Source organism: Delphinus delphis, chromosome 15 (assembly GCF_949987515.2).
Source record: "Delphinus delphis chromosome 15, mDelDel1.2, whole genome shotgun sequence".
In the NCBI taxonomy this organism is placed as follows: Eukaryota; Metazoa; Chordata; class Mammalia; order Artiodactyla; family Delphinidae; genus Delphinus; species Delphinus delphis.
This window is the reverse complement of record NC_082697.1, coordinates 82288966-82315566: the sequence shown is the minus strand read 5'-3', so window position 1 is coordinate 82315566 and position 26601 is coordinate 82288966. Positions and strand designations below refer to the sequence as shown.

At 45.6% G+C, this 26601-nt stretch overlaps 1 protein-coding gene across 6 annotated transcripts in view; it reads left to right on the top strand.

Moving 5' to 3' along the window:
• The window catches only part of TRRAP (transformation/transcription domain associated protein), a 109605-nt gene that overhangs the window by 78149 nt on the left and 4855 nt on the right, over positions 1–26601 (top strand). For 3 of the 6 annotated variants that reach the window (XM_060032429.1, XM_060032427.1, XM_060032426.1), the window contains 11 exons: positions 3821–4049; positions 4657–4922; positions 5495–5595; positions 6819–7020; positions 8251–8415; positions 9831–9921; positions 11774–11973; positions 12784–13045; positions 15600–15825; positions 16669–16886; positions 18179–18363. In XM_060032429.1, coding sequence (XP_059888412.1) covers positions 3821–4049; positions 4657–4922; positions 5495–5595; positions 6819–7020; positions 8251–8415; positions 9831–9921; positions 11774–11973; positions 12784–13045; positions 15600–15825; positions 16669–16886; positions 18179–18363 — 2145 coding nt within the window. The remainder of the gene's footprint in view (positions 1–3820; positions 4050–4656; positions 4923–5494; positions 5596–6818; positions 7021–8250; positions 8416–9830; positions 9922–11773; positions 11974–12783; positions 13046–15599; positions 15826–16668; positions 16887–18178; positions 18364–26601) is intronic. The other 3 variants (XM_060032431.1, XM_060032428.1, XM_060032430.1) reach the window with 2 other exon arrangements.

The following is a 26601-nucleotide window of genomic DNA, read 5'->3' as shown; positions in this document are numbered from 1 at the left end:
ATTTTATGGAAACGATTCAGTTTGATCATTCAGTAACTATTAATTTTAGAGTCTGAGGAGTTTGAGGAGGTAGAAAGGATGAGCTCAGAGAAGTGTTTATTTTAAAAAAGTTAAATATAAGTACCTTTTTTCGAAACCTATAAACGTTAAAACAATGCCTAATTTTTTGAAATATTTATCATGTTTTAATAAGTTATAATGTATTTTGAACTACAGCTTGTGTCTGTCCCCCCTCCTCCTCAACTACCACCCCTCAAAAAAATCACTGAGGGGAAAAGTTTTGGTGCTTTTGCACAGCAACATTCCTGTCTAACTGACTCTAGGACCCCAGACTTATGATAGGGATTTTAGATGGTGCGTCTACCCCTTTGGCCTGCTGAAAACATCAGTACTGGGCTCCTGGATCAGCCACTAGTCAGGAAGAAACACAGAGTCTGAGCGCTGTTGGGGAGGGAGTGACTCTGCTGTCATGTTGTCCAGAAGAGCAGCATAAGGGCCTCTGAAGTTTTACTTCTAAATAGCATCAATGGGCACAACGGGGGAAATTGTTAAAACCAACCTTTCACAACTCTGAAATTTAAAGATTTGCAGTAATCCAGAGAGCATTTAAGGAAAAACAGCTGTATTTCAGTAAGAATAGCAAGGTTTGTGGCATTTAATTGTCCTATCCCCATTACCCCTCTCCCCAGGTCTGCCTTGAAAGCCAACGGCTTCCAACCATAGTAGCTGTGAAAACCAGCCTAGCAGCCACCAGTGGAAGACAGTACAGATTTAGAGACCCCCCAAAAAAAACCCAGCCCCAGAATGCTGGCACTGTTTAAACAGCACTACAGCTCCTAGAAAAACCCTATTCACAGGGTTTGTCTCTATTTGACCTGACTCAGAGCTCGCTCAGTAGAGAAAGTCATATGTGAGAGCGTTTGTCAGAAATAGTCCCTGGCAATTGTTTAATATCACAGCTGCCTGAGGTAGCAACACCAGTCCCAGGAAAGCGAAGATTAGAGAATGAGATGTCTATATACATTGTGAAAAGCTTTAACGTATTCCTGGGAATCTAGAAGACCACATACACATACATCCTGTGCACACATGCTCAGGAGAGACTTGAGAAGATCCTAAGCTTTCACCTCTGGCTGACCTTGGGGCTCTGTATAAGTGGGAAGTAAAGGCTGAGGCAGAATTGAAGGTTGCCTGGCTGAGGGATGAGGGCATGCTGCAAAAGGCACACAGAGCCTTATCATTTCAGGTCTTTACGGAAATCTCTGTCTAATCATTTGCTGACCAGTAAGCTAACTGAGCAGAGACTCTAGTGGTTACATTCTACAAAGACCACAGACTTTATAGAAGTAGTTCAGGAATTTTTTTTTTTTTTTTTTTTTGCGGTACGCGGGCCTCTCACCGTTGTGGCCTCTCCTGTTGCGGAGCACAGGCTGCGGACGTGCAGGCTCAGCGGCCGTGGCTCACGGGCCCAGCTGCTCCACGGCATATGGGATCTTCCCAGACCGGGGCATGAACCTGCGTCCCCTGCATCGGCAGGCGGACTCCCAACCACTGCACCACCAGGGAAGCCCAGTTCAGGAATATTTGAAAAAGTTTTATCTGACCTATAAGCACATGAAAAAAATGCTCAACATCATTAGTCATTAGGCAAATGCAAATCATAACCACAATGAGATACCACTTTATACACATTAGCATAGCTAGAATGAAAAAGGTAATAGCAAGTATTGGTGAGGATGTGGAGAAAAATGGAATCCTCATATGTTGCTTGTAGGATGGTAAATAGTGCTTGCTCTTTGGAAACAGTCTGACAGTTTCTCAAAATATTAAACATGGAATTACCATAGGCTCAACAATTTCACCCATAGGTGTAAATCTAAGAGAAATTAAAACTTACGTCCACAAAAACCTGCACACAAATGTCTATAGTGTTAATAGTCATAATAGTCAAAATGTGGAAATACTCCAAATGACCATCAGCTGATGAATGAATAAGTTAAAATGGTATATTCATACAATGGAGTATTACTCAGCAGTAGAAAGGAATGAAGTACCAGTATGTGTTACAGCATGGGTAAACCTTGAAAGTATGCTAAGTGAAGAAGCAAGACACAGAAGGCCACATATTGTATGATTCCATTTATATGAAATGTCTAGAATAGACAAATCCATAGAGATAAACAGTAGATTAGTGGTTGTCACCTTCTAGGGGAGGAAGAGTGGAGAGAGGCTACCTGTGGGCTTCTTTCTATAACTGGATAGGGTTGATGGTCATATAGCTCTAGGAAAAATATACATGGTCGCTGAGTTACAATTTTTTGACTTTATGATGGTGTGAAACAATTTTTTGACTTTATGATGGTGTGAAAAAATATATATATACAATCTATATTCAGTAGAAACCATACTTTGAACACTGAATTTTGACCAGACCAGTGTATGTGGTATGATACTCACGTGGTGCTGGGTAGTGGTACCAAGCTTCAGCTCCTGGTTGGCCATGCAGTCACGAGGGTCAACAAGCACATGCTTACAGCTATTCTGAACCCATACAACCATTCTGTTTTTCACTTTCAGTACAGTTGTTACTAAATTATAAGAGAAAGTCAACACTTTATTATTAAATAGACTTTGGGTTAGGTAGTGTGAATGTTTTAAAGCACATTCAAGTTGGCTGGGCTAAGCTAGGATGTCTGGTAGGTTGGGTGTGTTAAATGCATTCTCAACTTCAGGTATTTTCCACTTAGGATGAGTTTATTGGAACATAACACCATGGTAAGTTGAGGAAGATCTGTCCTAAAAACTACTGAACTGTACACTTTAAAAGGTGATTTCGATGATGTTTCAATTATACCTCAGTAAAGCTCTTATAAAACAAATACCCCATTGTTCTATTTTCGGTAAGCTTTTGGTGGAAGGATGAGATAAAGGTTTCAGAAACCGGAATGTAATGAATTTAACTTAAATGTAATGAAGTATAGATGGAAAGCATAAATTCCTAAATTTTTAAAATTAAGATGAAACAGAAGGATACTGAGTACTGAACTTGGTGCTGTGTTTGGGGATTCAAACAATTTAAAACTTTCTGCCTCAAAAGAGAATTAGGCTGGAGGGAGGTGACATATCCATAAGAAGCAAAATTTTAAGAGAGAGTCTATGATTCAGTGCCATGTGGTAGGACAGAAAATAAATACAAGGATTTAGAGAAGGGAAAAGTCCCTGTGGGAGAGCAGGTGAAGCTTGACAGGTAGAGTTTGAGTAGGCTCGGAATTGTGGCCAAGGCCTCCCCGTAAGGAGAGGGCACCATAAATTTGGAGCCAGCAACACATCTGGGGTTTAAATGACAGATTTATAGGGATGTGATGAAAATGCATGTATCAGCCCAAAGAGATCGTTAGAACCGTGTTCTGAGATGCTTGACGTGGCTCCGGGCTTCAAATGTCCATGGAAGTAAAGCTTGAGGGCAGGGGGACCAGGCTGTTCTGGTCTTGGGCGTCGGTAGACAAAGAGCCACACTTAGCTGGTGGCAAAGGGAACAGAAAAAGGATAGTTATGGGGGGGCGGGGGGAGTCGGTGTTCTCCAGGCCCCAGTGTCACAGCAGCCACAGAGCAGAGGCGTTAAAATGGGGGATGGGGACAGGGACCACGAGAGTAGCGTTTGAGGTATGGAGTAAGTTAAACGTGGCATCTGAGGCACAGCGCTTCCTTTGGTAATTGAATCGTGAGCTCTTCACAGTGAGGATTCCTGACTGACTCTGGTTTGTTATCCTCCTTCAATCTTAATGCTCACCGTGGAATCTCTTACGCTGGTCCCTTTTAGGCAGCCCAGCAAATCATTGAACTTCAGGAAGCCGCTCAAATTAACGCAGGCTTACAGCCCACCAACCTGGGAAGGAACAACAGCCTGCATGACATGAAGACAGTGGTGAAGACCTGGAGGAACCGGCTGCCCATCGTGTCTGACGATTTGTCCCACTGGAGCAGCGTCTTCATGTGGCGGCAGCATCATTACCAGGGTAAACCTACCTGGTCCGGCATGCATTCATCATGTAATTTTCCAGACACCCCACTGTTCTGGTTTCATGTCTTGGTTATGTTTTGTTGTTTTGTTTTTTTTTCTTTTACCGGATTTTCTCTTTTTTGGCATGGTAGATGGTGGTTGTTATGACAGGGTAAAGATGAAGGTGGTGAAAGATGGGAAGAATTTCCCCCTACCTCTTCCCTTTTTCCAGCTAAAACAGACGTGCTGCTGGACACTGTTGCAGCAGGGGCACAGGCCAGTGGGATCACAGCCTGGGTTGTGGCCCTCTGTGTTTTGAAGCCCCCTGAGGAAGAGCTGCGCTCAGGTGGCAGCGTGTAGCCTCTTTCACCTGCCCTGGTCCCCTCTGCTCTTCCCCTCAACCTGCCAGACATCTATTTGTTCAGAGCGACCTTCATGGTTTAGTTAGCCAAGACGGTAACACCCAACTCAAGAGTTAGTGCTTCTTAGATCTTCCTTTTGATACAGAATACGAGGAAAAGTAATGAGGGTTTATCACAGAGCTTCCCATTGCATAAGCCATGTGTGTTTGTTTTTCATTTTTTATTTAAGCCTTATTGTGGAACACTTTGAAAAATGTTTGACATGGACTGAAAACTCATTTCTTTGCTCTCTAGCTATTGTAACTGCCTATGAGAATAGTTCTCAGCATGATCCAAGTTCAAACAATGCTATGCTTGGGGTTCACGCATCGGCTTCAGCAATCATCCAGTATGGAAAAATTGCCCGAAAACAGGGACTGGTCAATGTAGCTCTGGATATATTAAGTCGTATTCATACTATTCCAACCGTCCCTATCGTGGATTGCTTCCAGAAGATTCGGCAGCAAGTCAAATGCTACCTGCAACTGGCAGGCGTCATGGGGAAGAACGAGTGTATGCAGGTAGAGTGCCAGCTGGATCCCGTGCCTGCCCGCCCATGCCCAGGAGGTCTGGGGAGGAATGAAGGGTCCATGTGGAAACGCCTGGTTCAGACACAGGGAAAGAGGCTAGAACTTTACAAACACAGCTCTGGTCTTGGGGAACAGTCCTGCCAAAACAAGAAAGGGACAGGAAGCCGCTTGAGTATTTGAATGAATTATATGTGATGGTCTCTATTCTACTTGGTTAATGTAGTTAAGGAAAGAAAATTAAAAACTGCAGAACTATGAGGGTATATGGTAGATTTGGGCTATGTTCAGAGGAATATTAATAAAAACAATGAAACTGACTAGATATGGTAAAGCTTTGGAGAAAATAATACCATTACGGTGTCTAGAACTGAATTTGCATTTAGTGATTGAGTTTAAATACTACTTGTTAGTCAGCAAATATTCACGGTGGGCAAGCCTGTTGTCAATTTAAAGTATATTTGTCAATGACCTTTCGGAGTTGCTACATAGATCAATATTTTAATGAGGTTTTTATATTATTGTCTAGAAAATTCAAGAACTTTTTTTCTGTTTTTAATAAACAGGGCCTTGAAGTTATTGAATCTACAAACTTAAAATACTTCACAAAAGAGATGACGGCTGAATTTTATGCACTGAAGGGAATGTTCTTGGCTCAGATCAACAAGTATGTATGTTATATAGATGGAGGATAAGAGAAAGACTCATCAGATTATTTAAATAGTTATTTATAACTTGAAGCCAGTGTGAAGATCAAGCTAGAAATTGATATGACTTAGTGACAGTTGTCAGGGATGGTATTTCAAATATTGTACCTCTAGGAAGGTAATAACTTGCAGCAAATTGACGGGCCAGCTTGAGTGTAGTACTTAAAAAACTTTTTAAACATGAATTGCTTGAACAGAGAACTGCTGATTACATGGATTCGTTGCCCCAGTTTCTCAGCATGCCATTTTGGAACAGAGTTGATTCCTTTTTTTTTTTTTTTTAATAAATTTATTTTATTTCATTTATTTTGGTCTGCATTGGGTTGCTGTGTGTGGGTTTTTCTCTATTTGCGACAAGCAGGGGCTACTCTTCATTGTGGTGCGTAGGCTTCTCATTGTGGTGGCCTCTTGTTGCGCAGCACAGGCTCTAGGTGCACAGGCGTGTGGGATCCTCCTAGATCAGGGCTCGAACCCGTGTCGCCTGCATGGGCAGGCGGATTCCTAACCACTGTGCCACGAGGGAAGCCCCCAGAGTTGATTGCTTTTATGGAGATGATTCTTGCTTTAGAGCAGGGGTCAGTCAACTGGAAAACAGTATGGCAGGTCCTCAGAAAACTAAACAAAAAATTATCATATGGCCCAGCAATTCCACTCCTAGATATTTACCCAAAAGTGTTGAAAACAGGAACTCAAGCGGGTAGTTGTTCGTGAAGGTTCACAGCAGCACTGTTTACTATAGTCAGAATATCGAAACAACTCAAGTGAATGGATAAACAAGATGTGGTGTAGACAAACACTGGAATATTATTCAGCATAAAGAGGAAGGAAGTGTTAACGTGTACTGTAGCGTGGATGAACCTCAGAAACACAATGCCGATTGAAAGAATCCAGACCAAAAAATCACAATGTGACTCCATTAATAAAAAATGTGCAGAGTAGATAAATCCATAGAGACAGAAAGCAGGTCAGTGGTCAGCAGGGCTGGAGGTGGGGGAATGGAGAGTGACTGCCTCAGGGGTCGGGGTTTCTGGGGTGATGAAAATGTTTGTGGCCACACAGAGGTGGCGGTTGCACAACATTTTAACGGTACCAAATGCCATGGAACTCTTCACTTTAAAATGGTTGATTTTATGCTAAATGATGTTCACCTAAAAAAATTTGTTCTGATTTTGTGTCTTCACAGGTCTGAGGAAGCAAACAAAGCCTTTTCTGCAGCTGTGCAGATGCACGATGTGCTGGTGAAAGCTTGGGCCATGTGGGGCGATTACCTGGAAAACATCTTCGTGAAGGAGCGGCAGCTGCATCTTGGAGTGTCTGCTATTACCTGTTACCTGCATGCGTGCCGGCATCAGAATGAGAGCAAATCAAGAAAATACTTAGCCAAGGTGAGACTGAAAGAATTAGCTTTGACCAAAGGCCACCCGGTAGCCTTTAAGTTTAGATGAAAACTCAGCAACTTACTGATCTGTGCTGGGCATGAGGCATTTCTTCATGCCTTACCTCTCATTTCCCTTCACCTTTTGAAGTATAGTCCACGGTTCTACTTCAAGCTGAAAAATGGAGGCCTGGACATACTTGGAGTCAAAGGTCTTCTAAGCAGCAAAACTGAACCTAGAGTCTGGGTCTTAGGACTCAAGTCCAGTGTTTGCTGTGGGACCTCACATTGGACAGAGATTCCTGCAGACTGCTGAGGGGTCTGCCCAGAGAGCTTACCTGCTAGACACCTGTTAGATTCTGATCTCTCACCTGCAGGGACCATGCACAGTCACAGAGCTGGTCAGCTCTAGTCACAGGTGACGTTGAATCCCCTGGTTTCTGCACACACTGCAGGGTGAGGTCTCAGTCACCTGCATTGTCATCCGCGGGGCCCCCAGTACAGTGCCGGGCACAAGACCGGTATTGACCTGGGCCCAGTGGGGGGCCGCTTGAGCCCAAGTGTCCTCCCCAGTATTGAGCCTTCTCAGCCCTCCCGGGAAACACATCAATACAACCCAGACTCCATTCTTGCAGAAACTTAAGAATAAGTTCTGCTTTTATGTTTTATCCATTAAAGATTAGGAGTTTTTAGAATTCCTTGGTTTAACATCAAAATTTGGATTGAACATCAGCACCTAGTAGTTAAAGCCGACTATAGAAACAGACTGACTGTAGTCACACCAGGAAACCACCTCACTGTCTTGACTCCAGGTTTGCTTATTTTTAGATGTAATTGTTTCAGACGTCCCTGGACACCAGGCTGCCAACACGGGGCCTACCTGATACTAGGGTGGTTGTCACCTGAGATCTTTAGCAGAAGCCCATTTTGTTCTGGGGAGATTGCAGTGTGGAGTAGCAGGCTGAAACCCCTTGGGGTCACACTGGCCACCACTAGCCAGCCGACTGGGTCAGTTACTAGTGGGCATTAAAGCTAAATCTGGATGAAAGCTATATTTAAATTTTCAGTTTTATTCATAAGATTTACGTTTAGGTTTAGCAATATTGTTGGGCCTTTTATAGATATTTTCCCACGATGCCAGTGAAGTTACTCTATATGGTATTTTAAGGTGGGAGGAAAGGTCACTTGATCAGAGCCTTAGGATTTTCATTCAACTCTAGAATTTTCCCTTCTGTCTTAGGTGCTGTGGCTCTTGAGTTTTGATGATGACAAGAATACTTTGGCAGATGCCGTCGACAAGTACTGCATCGGTGTGCCACCCATCCAGTGGCTGGCCTGGATCCCACAGTTGCTCACCTGTCTGGTTGGCTCTGAGGGAAAGCTGCTTTTGAACCTGATTAGCCAGGTGGGAATAGCAAGGCATCTTTGATCACAAAAAAATTGTCTTCATTTCACATCCTTTTTTTTTCCAGAAAGGAAATGCGCATGCTCAAAGAGAGATGGGAAGACGTACACAATTAGATATCACTTGATATAAAGCGCACACTTGAAAGTGACTGAAGAATATATCAGGGTTGGCGTGGAGTAATCTGCTAGAGTTACAGTATTAAAATGGTCATTTCTTTCCTTGAATGTGTTGCCACATAAGATACACGTAAAATAAACATCCTCTTAAAATGTAAGGTCACTAGTGAGTACTCAGAGTTACTCACAGTGAGTGTGTATCTGGTTGATACTTTATGGCTGAAATCCCATCGTGTGCTAGTTGCTCTTCAGAGCTTCCCTCCGGAAGAAAACTCAGCGCAGTTGTGGTATTTATTGCCCTTTGTACAGTTAGTTGTTCAGCCGCAGCTGTCGAGGCTGCAAGTTGTGTGCGCTGGGTGGGCTTGGGGAGTCGGACAGACTGGGGCCCGGGGTCCTGTAGAAGGGCTCTCATTACCCTTATTTTGAGAGTGGCTCCAGATTGTCCCTCTCCTGCAAAAAGACCGAGAGGGGAAGGGCCTGAACAATAGAGATTTGGATACAGTCGGTCTGGGATCGAGTGCCTTTGACTGTGCTGCTGCTTATAAAATTACAGTCATATATGTAATTTTCACATGTGAACAGCGTCATAACAAGCATTTGGGGACATGCTACTTGTTCATCGTTCTGTCTGTTCTTCACATGTGGTGCATCATCCACACGGTACCCAGAAGTGGTTTTCTTTTTCCCTTGAGCGCTTGCAGCTGTGTTCCTGGGTACTGACTGTTGTTTCGCTTGGAGCTGATCTGTCAAGGTGCAGACTCCCTTTACTTGGTGTTGTCACTCATTGAATATCTCTTACTGTACGTTAGCCAGCCTCCCTGTGGCAGAGCTGGGTAATGTCTGCTCAGCCCTTTTGAAGGAGCCATATAACCCCAATTTGGTAAAACCGGCATGTCTTACCTTAAAGAGAAAAAGTTCAGTCTCCTCCTTCCTGCAGTTACGCAGAGTAAAGTTACTCGCTAGTGAGCCTTCTTGTCAGTTAGAATCAGCTCACAGTTCCTGGTGAATAAAGACTGGTGTCATTTTGTGTTTTCCTGTCATTTGCCCGAGTGAGATCCAGGGACTTGAGTGTTTGTCATCCTCATATTAACTGAATCAAATGAAAGTGTGGTTTCCCTCTGTCATCAGTAGTCCTGGGGCAGAACTGATGAAGTACACCATGTTGCTCTTTCTTGGATATTTTAAAGCTAAACTAGATGTTTGACTTGCTGTTTAATCCGGCCTCGTGTGTATTAGGTCGGTGGTGTGGCCAAGTGCAGGCCAGCATCCCACTCATGATTGACTGTCTCAGAGCAGGTTGGACGAGTGTATCCCCAAGCCGTCTACTTTCCCATCCGGACCCTGTACCTGACCCTGAAGATAGAGCAGCGGGAGCGCTACAAGAGCGGTACGTCTCTGGGGGGTGCAGTGGCCAGGTCCCCACTGCCGCGGACACATGCTCGCTTGCAGCTCCTTTCCAGCATGTGGGCTGGTCTTGTGTTTAGTCCCTGAGAGGACAGTGGGTCTGGAAGATAAAACCTGATCTCCCAGTGAAGTTTCTGGTTCTCCTTCACCACAGCGTAATAGGGTGTTCATCTACCTGAGTGATTCGATCCCTAAGTAGAAAAAAATATATGAAATTTTTAGGTATAGATAATTATAAAGTTGAACTTGCCTCATTAGTTATAAATGCATCCTGGTAAACATTATAAATGTCAGTTACGGTGTTATAAGGAATATCTTCAGCTGTCAGGGGATCAGCATAGAAATCAATCTCACCAAATGTAAAAACGTACTCGAAATAGAGGTTTATAATCTATATTGAATAGTTCTGGTGCGTAAAGAAATAATTTAATGGTTTCAGTTACCCACTAAGCGTGGTGCTTTGTAAACACCACGTTTACTTGCTTTACCACGTTTTTAATATGTAGACATTTATGCTGCGAGGCCAGAGTCTGGCTAGGAAGGTGACTCCATCCACCGGACAGTGGCAGCATCTTCTGGTCCTGCGCCGGGTGGGTGAGGACTGCACAGCGTGCTAGCTCCAACCTCCTGGGTACCTGGGTAGATGCGTGTTTTGGTCATTTGAAAGTTAAGATTTTTTTATTCTAAGAGAGCTGAAGCTAAAAGAATGAGCAAAGGAGGTTCTACAACATATTTCTTTTTCCCTTTTTTAAAATATTTATTTATTTATTTTTGGCTGCCTTGGGTCTTCATTGCTACGTGCGGGCCTTTTCTAGTTGCGGCGAGTGGGAGCTACTCTTCTTTGCAGTATGCAGTCTTCTCATTGCAGTGCTTCTCTTGTTGAGGAACACGGGCTCTAGGCATGTGGGCTTCAGTAGTTGTGGCACACACAGGCTCAGTAGTTGTGGCTCACGGTCTCTAGAGCACAGGCTCAGTAGTTGTGGCGCATGGGCTCCGTGGCTTGTGGGATCTTCCCGCGGCATGTGGGATCTTGCCGGACCAGGGCTCAAACGCGTGTCCTCTGCATTGGCAGGTGGATTCTCAACCACTGCACCACCAGGGAAGTCCCTACAACATATTTCTTATATAGTGAGTGACTGTATTTTTTTTTTTTTTTTTTTTTTTTTGCGGTACGCGGGCCTCTCACTGTTGTGGCCTCTCCCGTTGCGGAGCACAGGCTCCGGACCGCAGGCTCAGCGGCCATGGCTCACGGGCCCAGCCACTCCGCGGCATGTGGGATCTTCCCAGACCGGGGCACGAACCCGTGTCCCCTGCATCCGCAGGCGGACTCTCAACCACTGCACCACCAGGGAAGCCCGAGTGACTGTATTTTTCAAAGATGGCATTTTATACATGTGGTTTGGTTTACCTAGATGAGAACATGTAGGCTGACTTGTTAACTACTTCTAGATTCTCTGAGCTCTAATACAAGGAATGAATTTTGAAATGTTCTGCCAGACATTTAAAAAAATATTCAAACTTCCACTGAAGTTAGAGAGTCCAGTGAAGCCTGCACACCCTCACCCAGACCCACCAGTTACGTGCTGCCATACCTGCTTTCTCTCTCAACACATACGCCTTCTGGAACCACTGGAAGCCCAGTTGTAGGGGCTGCGCTCTCCGCAGCGCCCTCTCCTTAGAGCCAGGGCGCCTCCCACACAGCCCCTGGGAAGCGCCCCGGGATGTGTCCCACGCCGGCAGGAACCAGCGTTCCTTTGGCCGGTGGGTCCTTAGAGCACCGACTCTCCCATCGGTCAGTTTGGCGCTGACATTGGCGTTGTGTGTGTTGCTCTCAGATTCTGGACAGCAGCAGCCAAGTTCAGTGGGTAACCAGTCCCATTCTGCATCAGATCCAGGGCCCATAAGAGCCACGGCCCCCATGTGGCGCTGCAGCCGAATCATGCACATGCAGCGGGAGCTGCACCCGACCCTGCTGTCTTCCCTGGAAGGCATCGTCGATCAGATGGTCTGGTTCCGGGAAAACTGGCACGAGGAGGTATGTGATGTGGTCTCGGGGGTGCTGGCATCCTGCGGAGGGGATGGATCGTTTGGAATGCTTTCATGGCCGTGTTCTCTTGAGACTACCTGCCTGGTTGCGTGTATGTTTGTTGTTGGATTGAACGGTGGAACAGCAAATACTTCAGGTCTGCACGCTAGCGCTGCCTTAATATTGGAAGCAGAAGACTTCAAAAGGAGATGAGATTGAGAAAGCCATTTCTGGCCTTAAAATGCTTACTTTGTTCGCGTGTATGAGCTTAATCACTGAAATGCCACCACTGACCAGGGAGCAGCGATGGTGTGGGCAGGGCTCACTCACTGGCCGCTCGTCTCCAGGAGCTGGGAGCTGGTTCTCAGGCCACAACCTTAGTGGCAGTGATAGAATAATCAGGCTTTGTTGCCCAGATATTTGTCTGGTTGGCCACAAGCCCCCTCGTTAGTACTGTGTTATTTTGTGTGTGTGCAGAGTACACTGAAGTGATCTGAAAATAGGTTTTTTTCCTTGATTGCTCAACAGAAAGGTATGTGTATGATGCAAAAAGTGGGGTCTTGGGTCTTTTTTTTTTTTTTCTTAAAATGTTCAGGACAGTTGCTTCTCATTGTTAAGAACACAGCTCATGGCATGAGTGTCCAGGCGGCCCCCTGGTTCCGCACAGTCTGGTGCTGACGCCTGCTGTGCGCCAGGTGCCGAGAAGAGCTTTGTCAGTGGTGGGGCCGGGTGGGCGGGGCAGGTCCTTTTTGGTTGGTGGGTGGGTTGCTTGAATGGAGAGCTCTGTTGTGCAAGCTGCCTCGGGTCTCTTTCCCCCAGGTTCTCAGGCAGCTCCAGCAGGGCCTGGCGAAGTGCTACTCTGTCGCATTTGAGAAAAGCGGAGCAGTGTCAGATGCCAAGATTACGCCCCATACTCTCAACTTCGTCAAGAAGCTGGTGAGCACGTTCGGGGTGGGTCTGGAGAACGTGTCCAACGTCTCGACCATGTTCTCCAGCGCGGCCTCCGAGTCCTTGGCCCGGCGCGCACAGGCCACCGCACAGGACCCTGTCTTCCAGAAGCTGAAGGGCCAGTTCACAACCGGTGAGTCCTGATCCAAGGGAGCTCCCACTCAACGTTTTTCCTCCGTCTTAGCATCTAAGTTAACCATATCCGTTCGTTTTCATGAGCACAGTACCGGGCGAGCTGGTTAGACTGTGTTTAAAATACAGACTGGATCACAAGGAAACTGACATTCCCCGCCTGGGACTGCACGTCCTTCCCTCCTGTGAAAGGTCAAGGTTTCAGGGCCAGAGCACCGGGCTCCCTGTCAGGTTAGACACAGGGTTTTAGGACAGACCTGCTTCTGCTCCCCCGTCTCTCCTTCTGCTTGGTTTTCATGGGAAAACGCAACAGGGTAAGGTGAGGCAGTAAGACCCAACGGTGCAGGGCCCGAGGTGACAGGTAAGGTTCAGACCTGTAGTGGATTCTGGTGGCAAGATGATAAGGAGGTTGTGTTTCTGATCCTGTCCCCAGTTCAGGTTCATGCATTTCCCTAGACCCACAGGAGCCCCACCTCTTTCTGCGTGATCTGAGGTGAACGGTCCAGTCTCCCTCAGCCCAAACCCTCATCTGTCGTAGGGACCCTCGTCCCCCCAGTGTACACACAGGCACAGCTGCATCCCCTGGAGCTCGTGCTTGTGTGGTCTGTCATCCTCTGAAAAAGGAAGAGTCTGAGATGAAAGTTTCATGGAAACCATCATATATTACTTAAAAGAAGTGATATTTAGTATATCTTTATTTTAAAATGTCCAGATCATTAAATCAAATGTGGTCTGAAATAGAGAATTAGAAGTGGAACAAATCATCCGGATTCTGATGTGAAAAAAATGACAAACACTGAAACTTGAAAGAAGGACAACTATGAGGCTCTGACCAACCACAACGTGTAGCGAGTTTCAGATACTTAAATCAAGAGCTGTCCAACGCCTCTTGTCATGTGCCCCCAGGGAGGACCGTCTCTGGGTTTTAGCACTGTGTTCTGGTCTAGAAAGTGGAGGAGAGTTGTTCCTTCATCTCCAGCAACATTGCATGCATTGAGTACTAGCTCCAAGTCTTTAAGGAGGTAGAAGGGAGTTCAAAACAGTACATTAAATTTATCTCAGAGAAGACTTATTTACAAGGAAAAACTTATACCCAAGTGTTGATAGCCGCTTTATTTGTAATAGCTCCAAACTGAAGTCCACCCAAATGCCCCTCTAAGGAGAATGGATACACAACGTGTGGTATTTCCATACTCATGTAAAGCAAATAAAGAGGAGTTAACAGCAGCTTAGGTGGACTTCGAAGAAATTATGCTGGATGCAGAAAGCCAGCCTGAAAAGGATTCCTGCTGCACGCTGCTTAAGTATGAGACACTTGTGAGCTAGCGTAATAATCAAGATGGAGGCCAGAGTAGTGGGAGCCAGGCGTCAGGGATGCGGGGGGGGAGGTGGCTGTGGCTCTGAGAGGCTTCGGGCGTCCTTGGTGATGGACGGTGAGCATCTTGGTCACGGTGCTGGTTTGGCGCTCCCTACATGGCATCTCACGGAGACACACGTGCACGCGCGCACACACAGGACACGTATTTGAATCAGCCCTGGGGGTTATGCCAATGCCTTGGTTTCGGAAAGGGGTGTGTGGCCCTCCCTGTACATTTCTTTGCACTCCTGTGAATCTATATTCATTTCAAAATAAAAGTTAACGAAAAGTAACGAACAAAAATCCATTACATGAATGTCAGGCCTGAGCTTGGTAACACCTTCCTGATCCAGAGCTGAGAAGGAGCAGCCCCTGTGTGCAGCTGCCTGCGTCCTGGCTGGGTGGCCTCTGCCGTAGCTCTGCCGGGGAGCCTGGGTGGAAACCTGCCTCCTCGTGTTGGTGCATGGGGACCTCTCCAGCCACCCGCTTGTGTGAAGTCATGCTAGAGTTAAAGGGATACCAGAGAAATGCTGTGAAATAAACCCCACACAGTAAAAGTGCATTGACTTTCAGGGGCTTCCCTGGTGGCATAGTGGTTAGGAATCCACCTGCCAATACAGGGGACACGGGTTCGAGCCCTGGTCCAAGAAGATCCCACATGCTGCGGAGCAACTAAGCCCGTGCGCCGCAACTACTGAGCCTGTGTGCCACAAGTACTGAAGCCCGTGCGTCTGGAGCCTATGCTCCACCACAAGAGAAGCCACCACTATGAGAAACCCGTGCACTGCGACGAAGAGTAGCCCCCGCTTGCCGCAACTAGAGAAAGCCTGTATGCAGCAATGAAGACCCAACGCAGCCAAAAATAAATGAATAATGTAATTTTTTTTTTAAAAGTACATTGACTTTCGTAAAACTGATGACCCTGTACACAATTGAGGTCACGCGTGGGCGTGATGATTAGAACTGCTGGAGTAGCGGGGTGCTGTGCTGAGGGCCTTAATGCGTGCTACCTTGTTTAACTTAATCCTTGAGGGTCCATGCTATTTATATCTGTCCTGTGACTTACAGTGCTTTGCTGCAGACTAGACGTGAGATGTGTCTGTTTCCTACCTGGGAGGTGCTTGAGCTGTGGTTTTTGTAGTGAATTAGAAATAGCCCAAATGACTAAAAATGTTTCTAATCATATTTTATTTTACAGATTTTGACTTCAGTGTTCCAGGTTCCATGAAGCTTCATAATCTTATTTCTAAACTGAAAAAGTGGATCAAAATTCTGGAGGCTAAAACCAAGCAACTTCCAAAATTCTTCCTCATAGAAGAAAAGTGCCGGTTTTTGAGCAATTTCTCAGCACAGACAGCTGAGGTAGAAATTCCTGGGGAATTTCTGATGCCAAAGCCGACACATTACTACATCAAGATCGCTCGGTGAGTGAGCCCGACCTGGCCCGGGATCACCAAAACCTTCCCCAGCAGACCCCCCAGGCAGAGCTGGCCAGCGGGTCACACTGTAATTCCCTCCCCTCTGCACTCCTTCCCCCAAAACGGGAGAGGACACAGTGTTGCTCTAGGATATGAGTACCTTTAAAGGGTCTGGTCTAACCAGTGGGTTCAGTGTCTTGTTTGAGTCAAGCTTTTGTTTGCTCTCAAAAGAACCCTTTCTGAATCCCCATGGAACTTGACAAAGTATAGTTTCGCAGTCTTCTGTAAACTCAAAGCACAGGATTCAAAAGAATCAGACAATGGTCAAATTTACCAGAGCGAAGCAAGTTGCATCTCATTTAAAATGTAAAGTGAGCTGTGAAGGGGCGACCCTTAATGGTCAGGTGTTTCCTCCAAACCTGACCCGTCCTGGCCGCCCCCTCCCCCTCCTGCCGTCAGCGTGCTCAGGCCCACGGCCCACGCTCGCTCCTCGGGCACCTGGTCCTCTGCCTCAGCGCCAGCCAGTGGGGCCCGTGCCGTCATGGCTGCTGGACTCCTCTGGGCCGGTTAGCGCCCGTCTCTGGCTGCTGAGGCTGGACCCTCGGCGTGCCTGTTTGAAACTTCCAGCTTCGCCTTCTCTTCCTTCTCTCGTTTTCCCTCCGATACTGTGGCACGACTACCTTGTCGCAGTGAGGTGGGGTGTAAATGACAAACCGCCGCTGTCGTACGGTCTGTTTTCCAGGACGGTTCTGACAGCCGCTTCTGTAGAGCTCCATTTTCTTCTCCAAGGAAAGGCTTGGAAGTTGCGGCTCGGGGCGTTGGTGTCTGATTGTCCACTCCTCCCGGCAGGTTTATGCCCCGGGTGGAGATTGTGCAGAAGCACAACACGGCAGCCAGGAGGCTGTACATCCGCGGGCACAACGGAAAGATCTACCCATACCTGGTCATGAACGACGCCTGCCTGACGGAGTCGCGGCGGGAGGAGCGCGTGCTGCAGCTGCTCCGCCTGCTCAACCCCTGCTTGGAAAAGAGGAAGGAAACCACCAAGAGGCACTTATTCTTCACAGGTACCAGCACGGCCCAGGGGCTGCCTGTGCCGTCTGTGTCAGCAGCTGCGAGTCTCTGAGCCCCGCCAGGTGGGGGCAGGCGGTAGGCTGAGGGCTGGTGCCTGCAGGGGCCCTGCTCCTGGAGGGAGGGGACACCTCCACCCCTGGGGCCTGAGGCTCCTCCCCGCAGGACGGGCGCCCAATGAGGACTTGTCTGGAGAAGGAGGCCCTGGGCCCGTGCACACGGCCCTCCTCACTTCCCCAGGAATCTTCCCAGGCTCTGGCGATGCCCGGCCGAGTAGAGGGCTTGTTGGGCGTGTGCTCACGGCACGTGGCAGTTTTTAAGTGCAGTCTCGGATCTGCTCCGGGACACAGCCTGCAGTGTGTGGGCACCGCCTGAGGTGCTGCCTGGGAGTCAAGGAGCCCCGGGCAGGCCACAGAAATCTCAGGCAGGCAGCAACCAGCAACCTTGAGTGAGGTCTTCCCAGAACCAAGTTGTCGTGGGTGAATTGTGAGTCTGTAGTAAGAGGTGTAGCTGAGCTGCCTGTAATCCCACCCAGAGGCGGGAGCTGTTGTTACACTTCAGCATTAATCCCCAGTTTAGGAGCCCATTGCAACGCGTATTATCTGGTCCTGTACGGAACTTTCTTCTGCCAGCTAAGTTGTGATCCAGCCTATTCTGACCTAAAATCTCTTGCCCTTGAGTTCAACATCCCCAAAATAAGAAGTACATTTAAAAAAAAAAAAACAGGTCTGTAGAAAGCTGTGTGCATTTTCACATGAATGTAACGTGATCTACCGTGTTGGTCCCAGCTGTGCTAGTTGGTTGTTCTTTGCTGCTTCCAAAGAAACAAGCTCCTGGTTAGCTCCAGGTGGTGGTCCGTGTACGTCCCCTGGAGTCCTGTAGGAATTTCTTCATGGGTTGAAGCCATGGCAACGGGCCAGTAGCCAAGCTTTAACTGGCGTTAGACTGAATCAACTCTCGATTAGAAGTCAGAGGCGTCGTGTGCCCACCGCCCCCCCGCAGGCTGGCAGACTTGGCTCAGAGCTGTGCCGCTCAGCTCCAGAGCACTTGGCGGCACAGCCTCCTTGTTCTTCTCGTGAGGTTGCCTAGTGAGGCCTTCCTGGTCACCTGTGCCTTAAACGCAGGTCACGGGCGGCTTGGGCTCCGGCCCTGCTAGACGGAGCCTCAGGCCGTGGGCTGAGGCCACCGCGCCATGTGACCGCGCTCTCCCGGCTTCACCCGCGCCTCTGCCCCAACGCTGGCCTGTGAGCCCCACTCTCATCTGCCCGTCTCTCCCCTCTCTCCTCAGTCCCGCGCGTGGTGGCCGTATCCCCGCAGATGCGCCTGGTGGAGGACAACCCATCCTCACTCTCCCTGGTGGAGATCTACAAGCAGCGCTGTGCCAAGAAGGGCATCGAGCACGACAACCCCATCTCCCGCTACTATGACCGCCTGGCCACCGTGCAGGCGCGCGGGACACAGGCCAGCCACCAGGTGCGGGGGCACCGGGGCCGGGGCCGGGCAGGGGGTCCAGTTGGACTGGTGAAGTGGCCGTGGGCCTTGGTGAAGGGGCCTTTGCCGCAAACCATTTGTTGTAACAGGACAGAGAGGTACGTTTCAACCTTGCAGAGCCTCATAGTCCTTTACCTGCACTTGCAGAGAGGCCCAGATGTCAGAATTTTAAGAGTAACTTCATGGCAGGTTCATTTGGCCAACAAACCAGGTGTAGGTGATGGGAGGCTATCTCCCCATGTAGTGTTCACGTTTGTCTGGTTTGCTGCAGGGCCTTAAGGTGCCACACAGTCTCTGTACCACATGTACATTCTAAAATACAGAAAGTGGGGAACCCTGAAACACGTCGGGCCGGCTGTTTTTGTCGCCTAGGGTGGCAGCACAGTGCCCCCCACCGAGTCCTGGACGGCTCTCGGCTGCACCCGTCAGGTGGACGAAGGTCCCTCTCCATCTGCAGGTTCCTGCCCTTGATGGATAGCAGGACAGGGGTGGCCCCTGGATGAGAAAGTTTTATCCAGAATTGTCTGCGTCACCAAAAGGCATCTCTTCGGGCCATTCTCTGGATGCCTCTGGCGTCCTTCCTGTGTTTCCCGAGAGGGCCTCATGGTTTCTAGGAGAGACACCCTAGAGCTGGAAGCTGTGACTTGCCTCTGTTCTCCCGGGGACTGGTCTACATTAATCTGGGTCCCAGAGGACTTGGTTTAGGAGGATGGAGCCCACAGGTGCTCGTTTCACCCACTGCGGCAGTGCTCAGGGCACAGGGTCTTGTGTAAGCCTCCACCTTCTTGCCGGTAAAGCAGGTGGGATTCCTCTGTTCTGGTTGGCCTCTGTGGAGCATGGGCAGTTTTGGGGTGTTTGTGGGAGATGAATGGATTGGATTCTTCAGGCTGCATGTACCTTTCACAGTGTGGAAGCCATCAAGTCCTGTCTGCAAATACGTGGCTACCTCAGAATGCCCTATCGCTTTGTAAAGATGGAGCTGATGACTGGTCCAGCGTAGAAACAGTGCTGGGGTCCTGCTGGGCCAGCTGGAGATGCTGACAATACAAATAATCCCAGCTTGGTTCCCTCTTCTTAGTCTTTGTCCCCTAGTTTGTTTTGTTATTAACTCTGCTGCTTCATCCATTGCAGTTTTTTATAACACCTTTGGGTATTATAATTGGGATATTATTCACATGCCATAAAATTTCCCCTTTAAGATGTACGATTTAGGGGCTTCCCTGGTGGCGCAGTGGTTGAGAGTCTGCCTGCTGATGCAGGGGACACAGGTTTGTGCCCCGGTCCAGGAAGATCCCACATGCCGCGGAGCGGCTGGGCCCATGAGCCATGGCCGCTGGGCCTGCGTGTCTGGAGCCTGTGCTCCGCAACGGGAGAGGCCACAACAGTGAGAGGCCGGCGTACCGCAAAAAAAAAAAAAAAAAAGGTGTACAATTTAATGTTTTCAGTATTCACAGAGTTAGTCATCACCACTATCTATCTTTAAAACATTTCATCACCCGAAAAAAACTTCATACCTGTTCCTAGTCACTCCCTATTCTTCTCTGTCCCCACCCCTGGTGACCACAGATCTTTCTGTCTCTGTGAATTTGCTTATTCTGGGTGCATCATGGGATCAGAATCATACAACATGTGGTCTTCAATGTCTGGCTTCTTTCATTGAGCGTGTTCTCAAGGTTATCTGTGTTGTAGCATGTGTCAGTAGTTTGTTTCTTTTATTGCTGATTATTCCCTTATATAAATATAACACATTTAATTTATCTGTTCATGAGTTGATAGACTTTAGCTTGTTTATACTGTTATGATTAATGCTGCTGTGAACATTTGTGTACCTGTTTTTGTGCGGGCCTGTGTTTTCATTTCTCTTGAATATATACCTAGGAGTAGAATTGCTGGGTTATATGGTAACTCTTATGTTTAACATTCTGATGAACTGCCAAACTGTTTTCCAAAGTGACTGCAATATATGAGGGTTCTAATTTCTCCACATTCTTAACAGTGCTTAGTATTGTCTGTCTTTTTGTCTTTTTGATTATAGCCATCCTAGTGGGTGTGAAGTGCTAGCTCATTTTGGTTTGATAACCAGTGATGCTGAGTATTTTTTCATTTGCTAATTGGCTGTTTGCATATTTTCTTTGGAGAAAAGTCTGTTCAGGTCCTTTGCTTGTTTTTAAATTGGGTGATTTGTCTTTTTATTGTTGATTCTAAGAATTCTTCATATGTTCTGGGTGTAAGTGACTTGGTACAGGTGACATCACCTTCTTGGCTGTGTATCGGCCATGTTGTCCTGCTTCTTTTCATGCCTCATAACTTTCTGTTGAAAACTGATGTTTTGGATAATATAATGTGGCAACTCTAGAAATCACATCCTTCCCCCCAAGGTTCGTTGTTGTTGCTGTTTGTTTTAGTGACTTTCCTGGGCTGATTCTCTCCAGGATGCCATTGAGGAATATCCAAAACCAAACTCACCAACTCTCCCTAGAGGACGTGACCACTCCTCACACAAGTGCAGCCACTGAGGTGTCTTCTCAGTTAGCCCAGCGGCCAGCCAGTGATTTACAGAGATATTCTTTTTTTTTTGAATTTTTGAATTTTATTTATTTTTTTATACAGCAGGTTCTTATTAGTTATCCATTATATATATATATTAGTGTATATATGTCAATCCCAATCTCCCAATTTATCACACCCCCACCCCCACCATTTTCCACCCTCGGTGTCCATACATTTGTTCTCGACATCTGTGTCTCTGTTTCTGCCCTGCAAACCGGTTCATCTGTACCATTTTTCTAGGTTCCACATATATGTGTTAATATACGATATTTGTTTTTCTCTTTCTGACTTTCTTCACTCTGGATGGCAGTCTCTAGATTCATCCACATCTCTACAAATGATCCAATTTCGTTCCTTTTTATGGCTGAGTAATATTCCATTGTATGTATGTACCACATCTTCTTTATCCATTCATCTGTCGATGGTCATTTAGGTTGCTTCCATGGCCTGGCTATTGTAAATAGTGCTGCAGTGAACATTGGGGTGCATGTGTCTTTTTGAATTATGGTTTTCTCTGGGTATATGCCCAGTAGTGGGATTGCTGGGTCATATGGTAATTCTATGTTTAGTTTTTTAAGGAACGTCCATACTGTTCTCCGTAGTGGCTGTATCAATTTACATTCCCACCAGCAGTGCAAGAGGGTTCCCTTTTCTCCACACCCTCTCCAACATTTGTTGTTTGTAGATTTTCTGATGATGCCCATTCTAACTGGTGTGAGGTGATAACTTATTGTAGTTTTGATTTACATTTCTCTAATAATTAGTGATGTTGAGCAGCTTTTCATGTGCTTCTTGGCCATCTGTATGTCTTCTTTGGAGAAATGTCTATTTAGGTTTTCTGCCCATTTTTGGATTGGGTTGTTTGTTTTTTCTAATATTGAGCTGCATGAGCTGTTTATATACTTTGGAGATTAATCCTTTGTCCATTGATTTGTTTGCAACTATTCTCTCTCATTCTGAGGGTTGTCTTTTCGTCTTGTTTGTGGTTTCCTTTGCTGTGCAAAAGCTTTTAAGTTTCATTAGGTCCCATTTGTTTATTTTTGGTTTTATTTCCATTACTCTAGGAGGTGGATCAAAAAAGATCTTGCTGTGATTTATGTCAAAGAGTGTTTGTCCTATGTTTTCCTCTAAGAGTTTTATAGTGTCCAGTATTACATTTAGGTCTGTAATCCATTCTGAGTTTATTTTTGTGTGTGACGTTAGGGAGTGTTCTAATTTCATTCTTTTACATGTAGCTGTCCAATTTTCCCAGCACCACTTATTGAAGAGACTGTCTTTTCTCCATTGTATATCGTTGCCTCCTTTCTCATAGATTAGTTGACCGTAGGTGCGTGGGCTTTCTATCTTGTTCCATTGATCTATATTTCTGTTTTTGTGCCAGTTCCATATTGTCTTGATTACTGTAGCTTTGTAGTATAGTCTGAAGTCAGGGAGTCTTAATTCCTCCAGCTCCACTTTTTTCCCTCAAGACTGCTTTGGCTATTCAGGGTCTTTTGTGTCTCCATACAAATTTTAAGATTTTTTGTCCTAGTTCTGTAAAAACTGCCATTGGTAATTTGATAGGGAGTGCTTTGAACCTGTAGATTGCTTTGGGTAGTATAGTCATTTTTGTAATATTGATTCTTCCAATCCAAGAACATGGTATATCTCTCCATCTGTTGGTATCATCTTTAATTTCTTTCATCAGTGTCTTATAGTTTTCTGCATATAGGTCTTTTGTCTCCCTAGGTAGGTTTATTCGTGGGTATTTTATTCTTTTTGTTGCAATGGTAAATGGGAGTGTTTCCTTAATTTCTCTTTCAGATTTTTCATCATTAGTATACAGGAATGCAAGAGATTTCTGTGCATTAATTTTGTATCCTGCAACTTTACCAACTTCATTGATTAGCTCTAGTAGTTTTTTGGTGGCATCTTTAGGATTCTCTACGTATAGTATCATGTCATCTGCAAACGGTGACAGTTTTACTTCTTTTCCAATTTGTATTCCTTTTATTTCTTTTTCTTCTCTGATTGCTGTGGCTAGGACCTCCAAAACTATGTTGAATAATAGTGGTGAGAGTGGACATCTTTGTCTTGTTCCTGATCTTAGCGGAAATGCTTTCCGTTTCTCACCATTGAGAATGATGTTTGCTGTGGGTTTGTCGTATATGGCCTTTATTATGTTGAGGTAGGTTCCCTCTATGCCCACTTTCTAGAGAGTTTTTATCATAAATGGGTATTGAATTTTGTCAAAAGCTTTTTCTGCATCTATTGAGATGATCATATGGTTTGTATCACGTTGATTGATTTGCGTAAATTGAAGAATCCTTGCATCCCTGGGATAAATCCCACTTGATCATGGTGTGTGATCCTTTTAATGTGTTGTTGGATTCTGTTTGCTAGTATTTTATTGAGGATTTTTGCATCTATATTCATCAGTGATATTGGTCTGCAATTTTCTTTTTTTGTAGTGTCTTTGTCTGGTTTTGGTATCAGGGGGATGGTGGCCTCGTAGACTGAGTTTGGGAGTGTTCCTTCCTCTGCAATTTTTTGGAAGAGTTTCAGAAGGATGGGTGTTAGCTCTTCTCTAAATGTTTGATAGAATTCACCTGTGAAGCCATCTGGTCCTGGACTTTTGTTTGTTGGAAGATTTTTAACTACAGTTTCAATTTCATTACTTGTGATTGGTCTGTTCCTATTTTCTGTTTCTTCCTGGTTCAGTCTTGGAAGGTTGTACCTTTCTAAGAATTTGTCCATTTCTTCCAGGTTGTCCATTTTATTGGCATAGAGTTGCTTGTAGTAGTCTCTTAGGATGCTTTGTATTTCTGTGGTGTCTGTTGTAACTTCTCCTTTTCATTTCTAATTTTATTGATTTGAGTCCTCTCCTTCTTTTTCTTGATGAGTCTGGCTAATGGTTTATCAATTTTGTTTTGTTTATCTTCTCAAAGAACCAGCTTTTAGTTTTATTGATCTTTGCTAATGTTTTCTTTGTTTCTATTTCATTTATTTCTGCTCTGATCTTTATGATTTCTTTTCTTCTGCTAACTTTGAGTTTTGTTTGTTCTTCTTTCTCTAGTTCTTCAGGTGTAAGGTTAGATTGTTTATTTGGGATTTTTCTTGTTACTTGAGGTAGGCTTGTATAGCTATAAACTTCGCTCTTAGAGCTGCTTTTGCTGCATCCCATAGGTGTTGGATCATCGTGTTTTCATTGTCATTTGTCTGTAGGTATTTTTTGATTTCTTCAGTGATCTCTTGGTTATTTAGTAACGTATTGTTTAGCCTCCATGTGTTTGTGTTTTTTACGTTTTTTTCCTTGTAATTCATTTCTAATCTCATAGTGTTGTGGTCAGAAAAGATGCTTGATATGATTTCAGTTTTCTTAAATTTACTGAGTCTTGATTTGTGACCTAAGATGTGATCTATCCTGGAGAATGTTCCATGTGCACTTGAGAAGAAAGTGTAATCTGTTTTTGGATGGAATGTCCTATAAATATCAATTAAATCTGTCTGGTTTATTGTGTCATTTGAAGCTTGTGTTTCCTTATTTATTTTCTGTTTGGATGATCTGTCCATTGGTGTAAGTGAGGTATTAAAGTCCCCCACTATTATTGTGTTACTGTCGATTTCCTCTTTTATAGCTGTTAGCAGTTGCCTTATGTATTGAGGTGTTCCTATGTTGGGTGCATATATATTTATAATTGTTATATCTTCTTCTTGGATTGATCCCTTGATCATTATGTAGTGTCCTTCTTTGTCTCTTTTAATAGTCCTTATTTTAAAGTCTATTTTGTCTGATATGAGTATGCTACTCCAGCTTTCTTTTGATTTCCATTTGCATGGAATATCTTTTTCCATCCCCTCACTTTCAGTCTGAATGTGTCCCTAGGTCTGAAGTGGGTCTCTTGTAGACAGCATATATGGGTCTTGTTTTTGTATCCTTTCAGCAAGCCTGTGTCTTTTGGTTGGAGCATTTAATCCATTCACGTTTAAGGTAATTATCAATATGTATGTTCCTGTTACCATTTTCTTAATTGTTTTGGGTTACTTTTGTAGGTCCTTTTCTTCTCTTGTGTTTCCCAGTTAGAGAAGTTCCTTTAGCATTTGTTGTAGAGCTGGTTTGGTGGTGCTGAATTCTCTTAGCTTTTGCTTGTCTGTAAAGCTTTTGATGTCTCCATCGAATCTGAATGAGATCCTTGCCGGGTAGAGTAGTCTTGGTTGTAGGTTCTTCCCTTTCATCACTTTAAATATGTCTTACCACTCCCTTCTGGCTTGTAGAGTTTCTGCTGAGAAATCAGCTGTTAACCTTATGGGAGTTCCCCTGTATGTTATTTGTCGTTTTTCCCTTGCTGCTTTCAATAGTTATTCATTGTCTTTAATTTTTGCCAATTTGATTACTATGTGTCTTGGCGTGTTTCTCCTTGGGTTTATCCTGTATGGGATCTCTGCCCTTCCTGGACTTGGGTGGCTATTTCCTTTCCCATCCTAGGGAAGTTTTCGACTATAATCTCTTCAAATATTTTCTCGGGTCCTTTATCTCTCTCTTCTCCTTCTGGGACCCCTGTAATGCGAATATTGTTGGGTTTAATGTTGTCCCAGAGGTCTCTTAGGCTGTCTTCATTCTTTTTTCTTTATTCTGTTCCACAGCAGTGAATTCCACCATTCTGTCTTCCAGGTCACTTATCCGTTCTTCTGCCTCAGTTATTCTGCTATTGATTCCTTCTAGTGTAGTTTTCATTTCAGTTACTGTATTGTTCATCTCTGTTTGTTTGTTCTAAATTCTTCTACGTTTTTGTTATACATTTCTTGCATCTTCTCGATCTTTGCCTCCATTCTTTTTCCGAGGTCCTGGATCATCTTCACTATCGTTATTCTGAATTCTTTTTCTGGAAGACTGCCTATCTCCACTTCATTTAGTTGTTTTTCTGGGGTTTTATCTTGTTCCTTCATCTGGTACATAGCCCTCTGCCTTTTCATCTTTTTTATCTTTCTGTGAATGTGGTTTTTGTTCCACAGGCTGCAGGACTGTAGTTCTTGCTTCTGCTGTCTGACCTCTGGTGGATGAGGCTATCTAAGAGACTTGTGCAAGTTTCCTGATGGGAGGGACTGGTGGTGGGTAGAGCTGGCTGTTGCTCTGGTGGGCAGAGCTCAATAAAACTTTAATCCCCTTGTCTGCTGATGGGTGGGGCTGTGTTCCCTCCCTGTTGGTTGTTTGGCCTGAGGCAACCCAGTACTGGAGCCTACCTGGACTCTTTCGTGGGGCTAATGACAGACTCTGGGAGGGCTCACGCCAAGGAGTACTTCCCAAAACTTCTGCTGCCAGTGTCCTTGTCCTCAAGGTGAGACACAGTCACCCCCCCACCTCTGCAGGAGACCCTCCAACACTAGCAGGTAGGTCTGGTTCCGTCTCCCCTGAGGTCACTTCTCCTTCCCCTGGGTCCTGATGCACGCACTACTTTGTGTGTGCCCTCCAAGAGTGGAGTCTCTGTTTCCCCCAGACGTGTCGAAGTCCTGCAATCAAATCCTGCTAGCCTTCAAAGTCTGATTCTCTAGGAATTCTTCCTCCCGTTGTCAGACCCCCAGGTTGGGAAGCCTGCCGTGGGGCTCAGAACCTTCAGTCCAGTGGGTGGACTTCTGTGGTATAAGTGTTCTCCAGTCTGTGAGTCACCCACCCAGCAGTTATGGGATTTGATT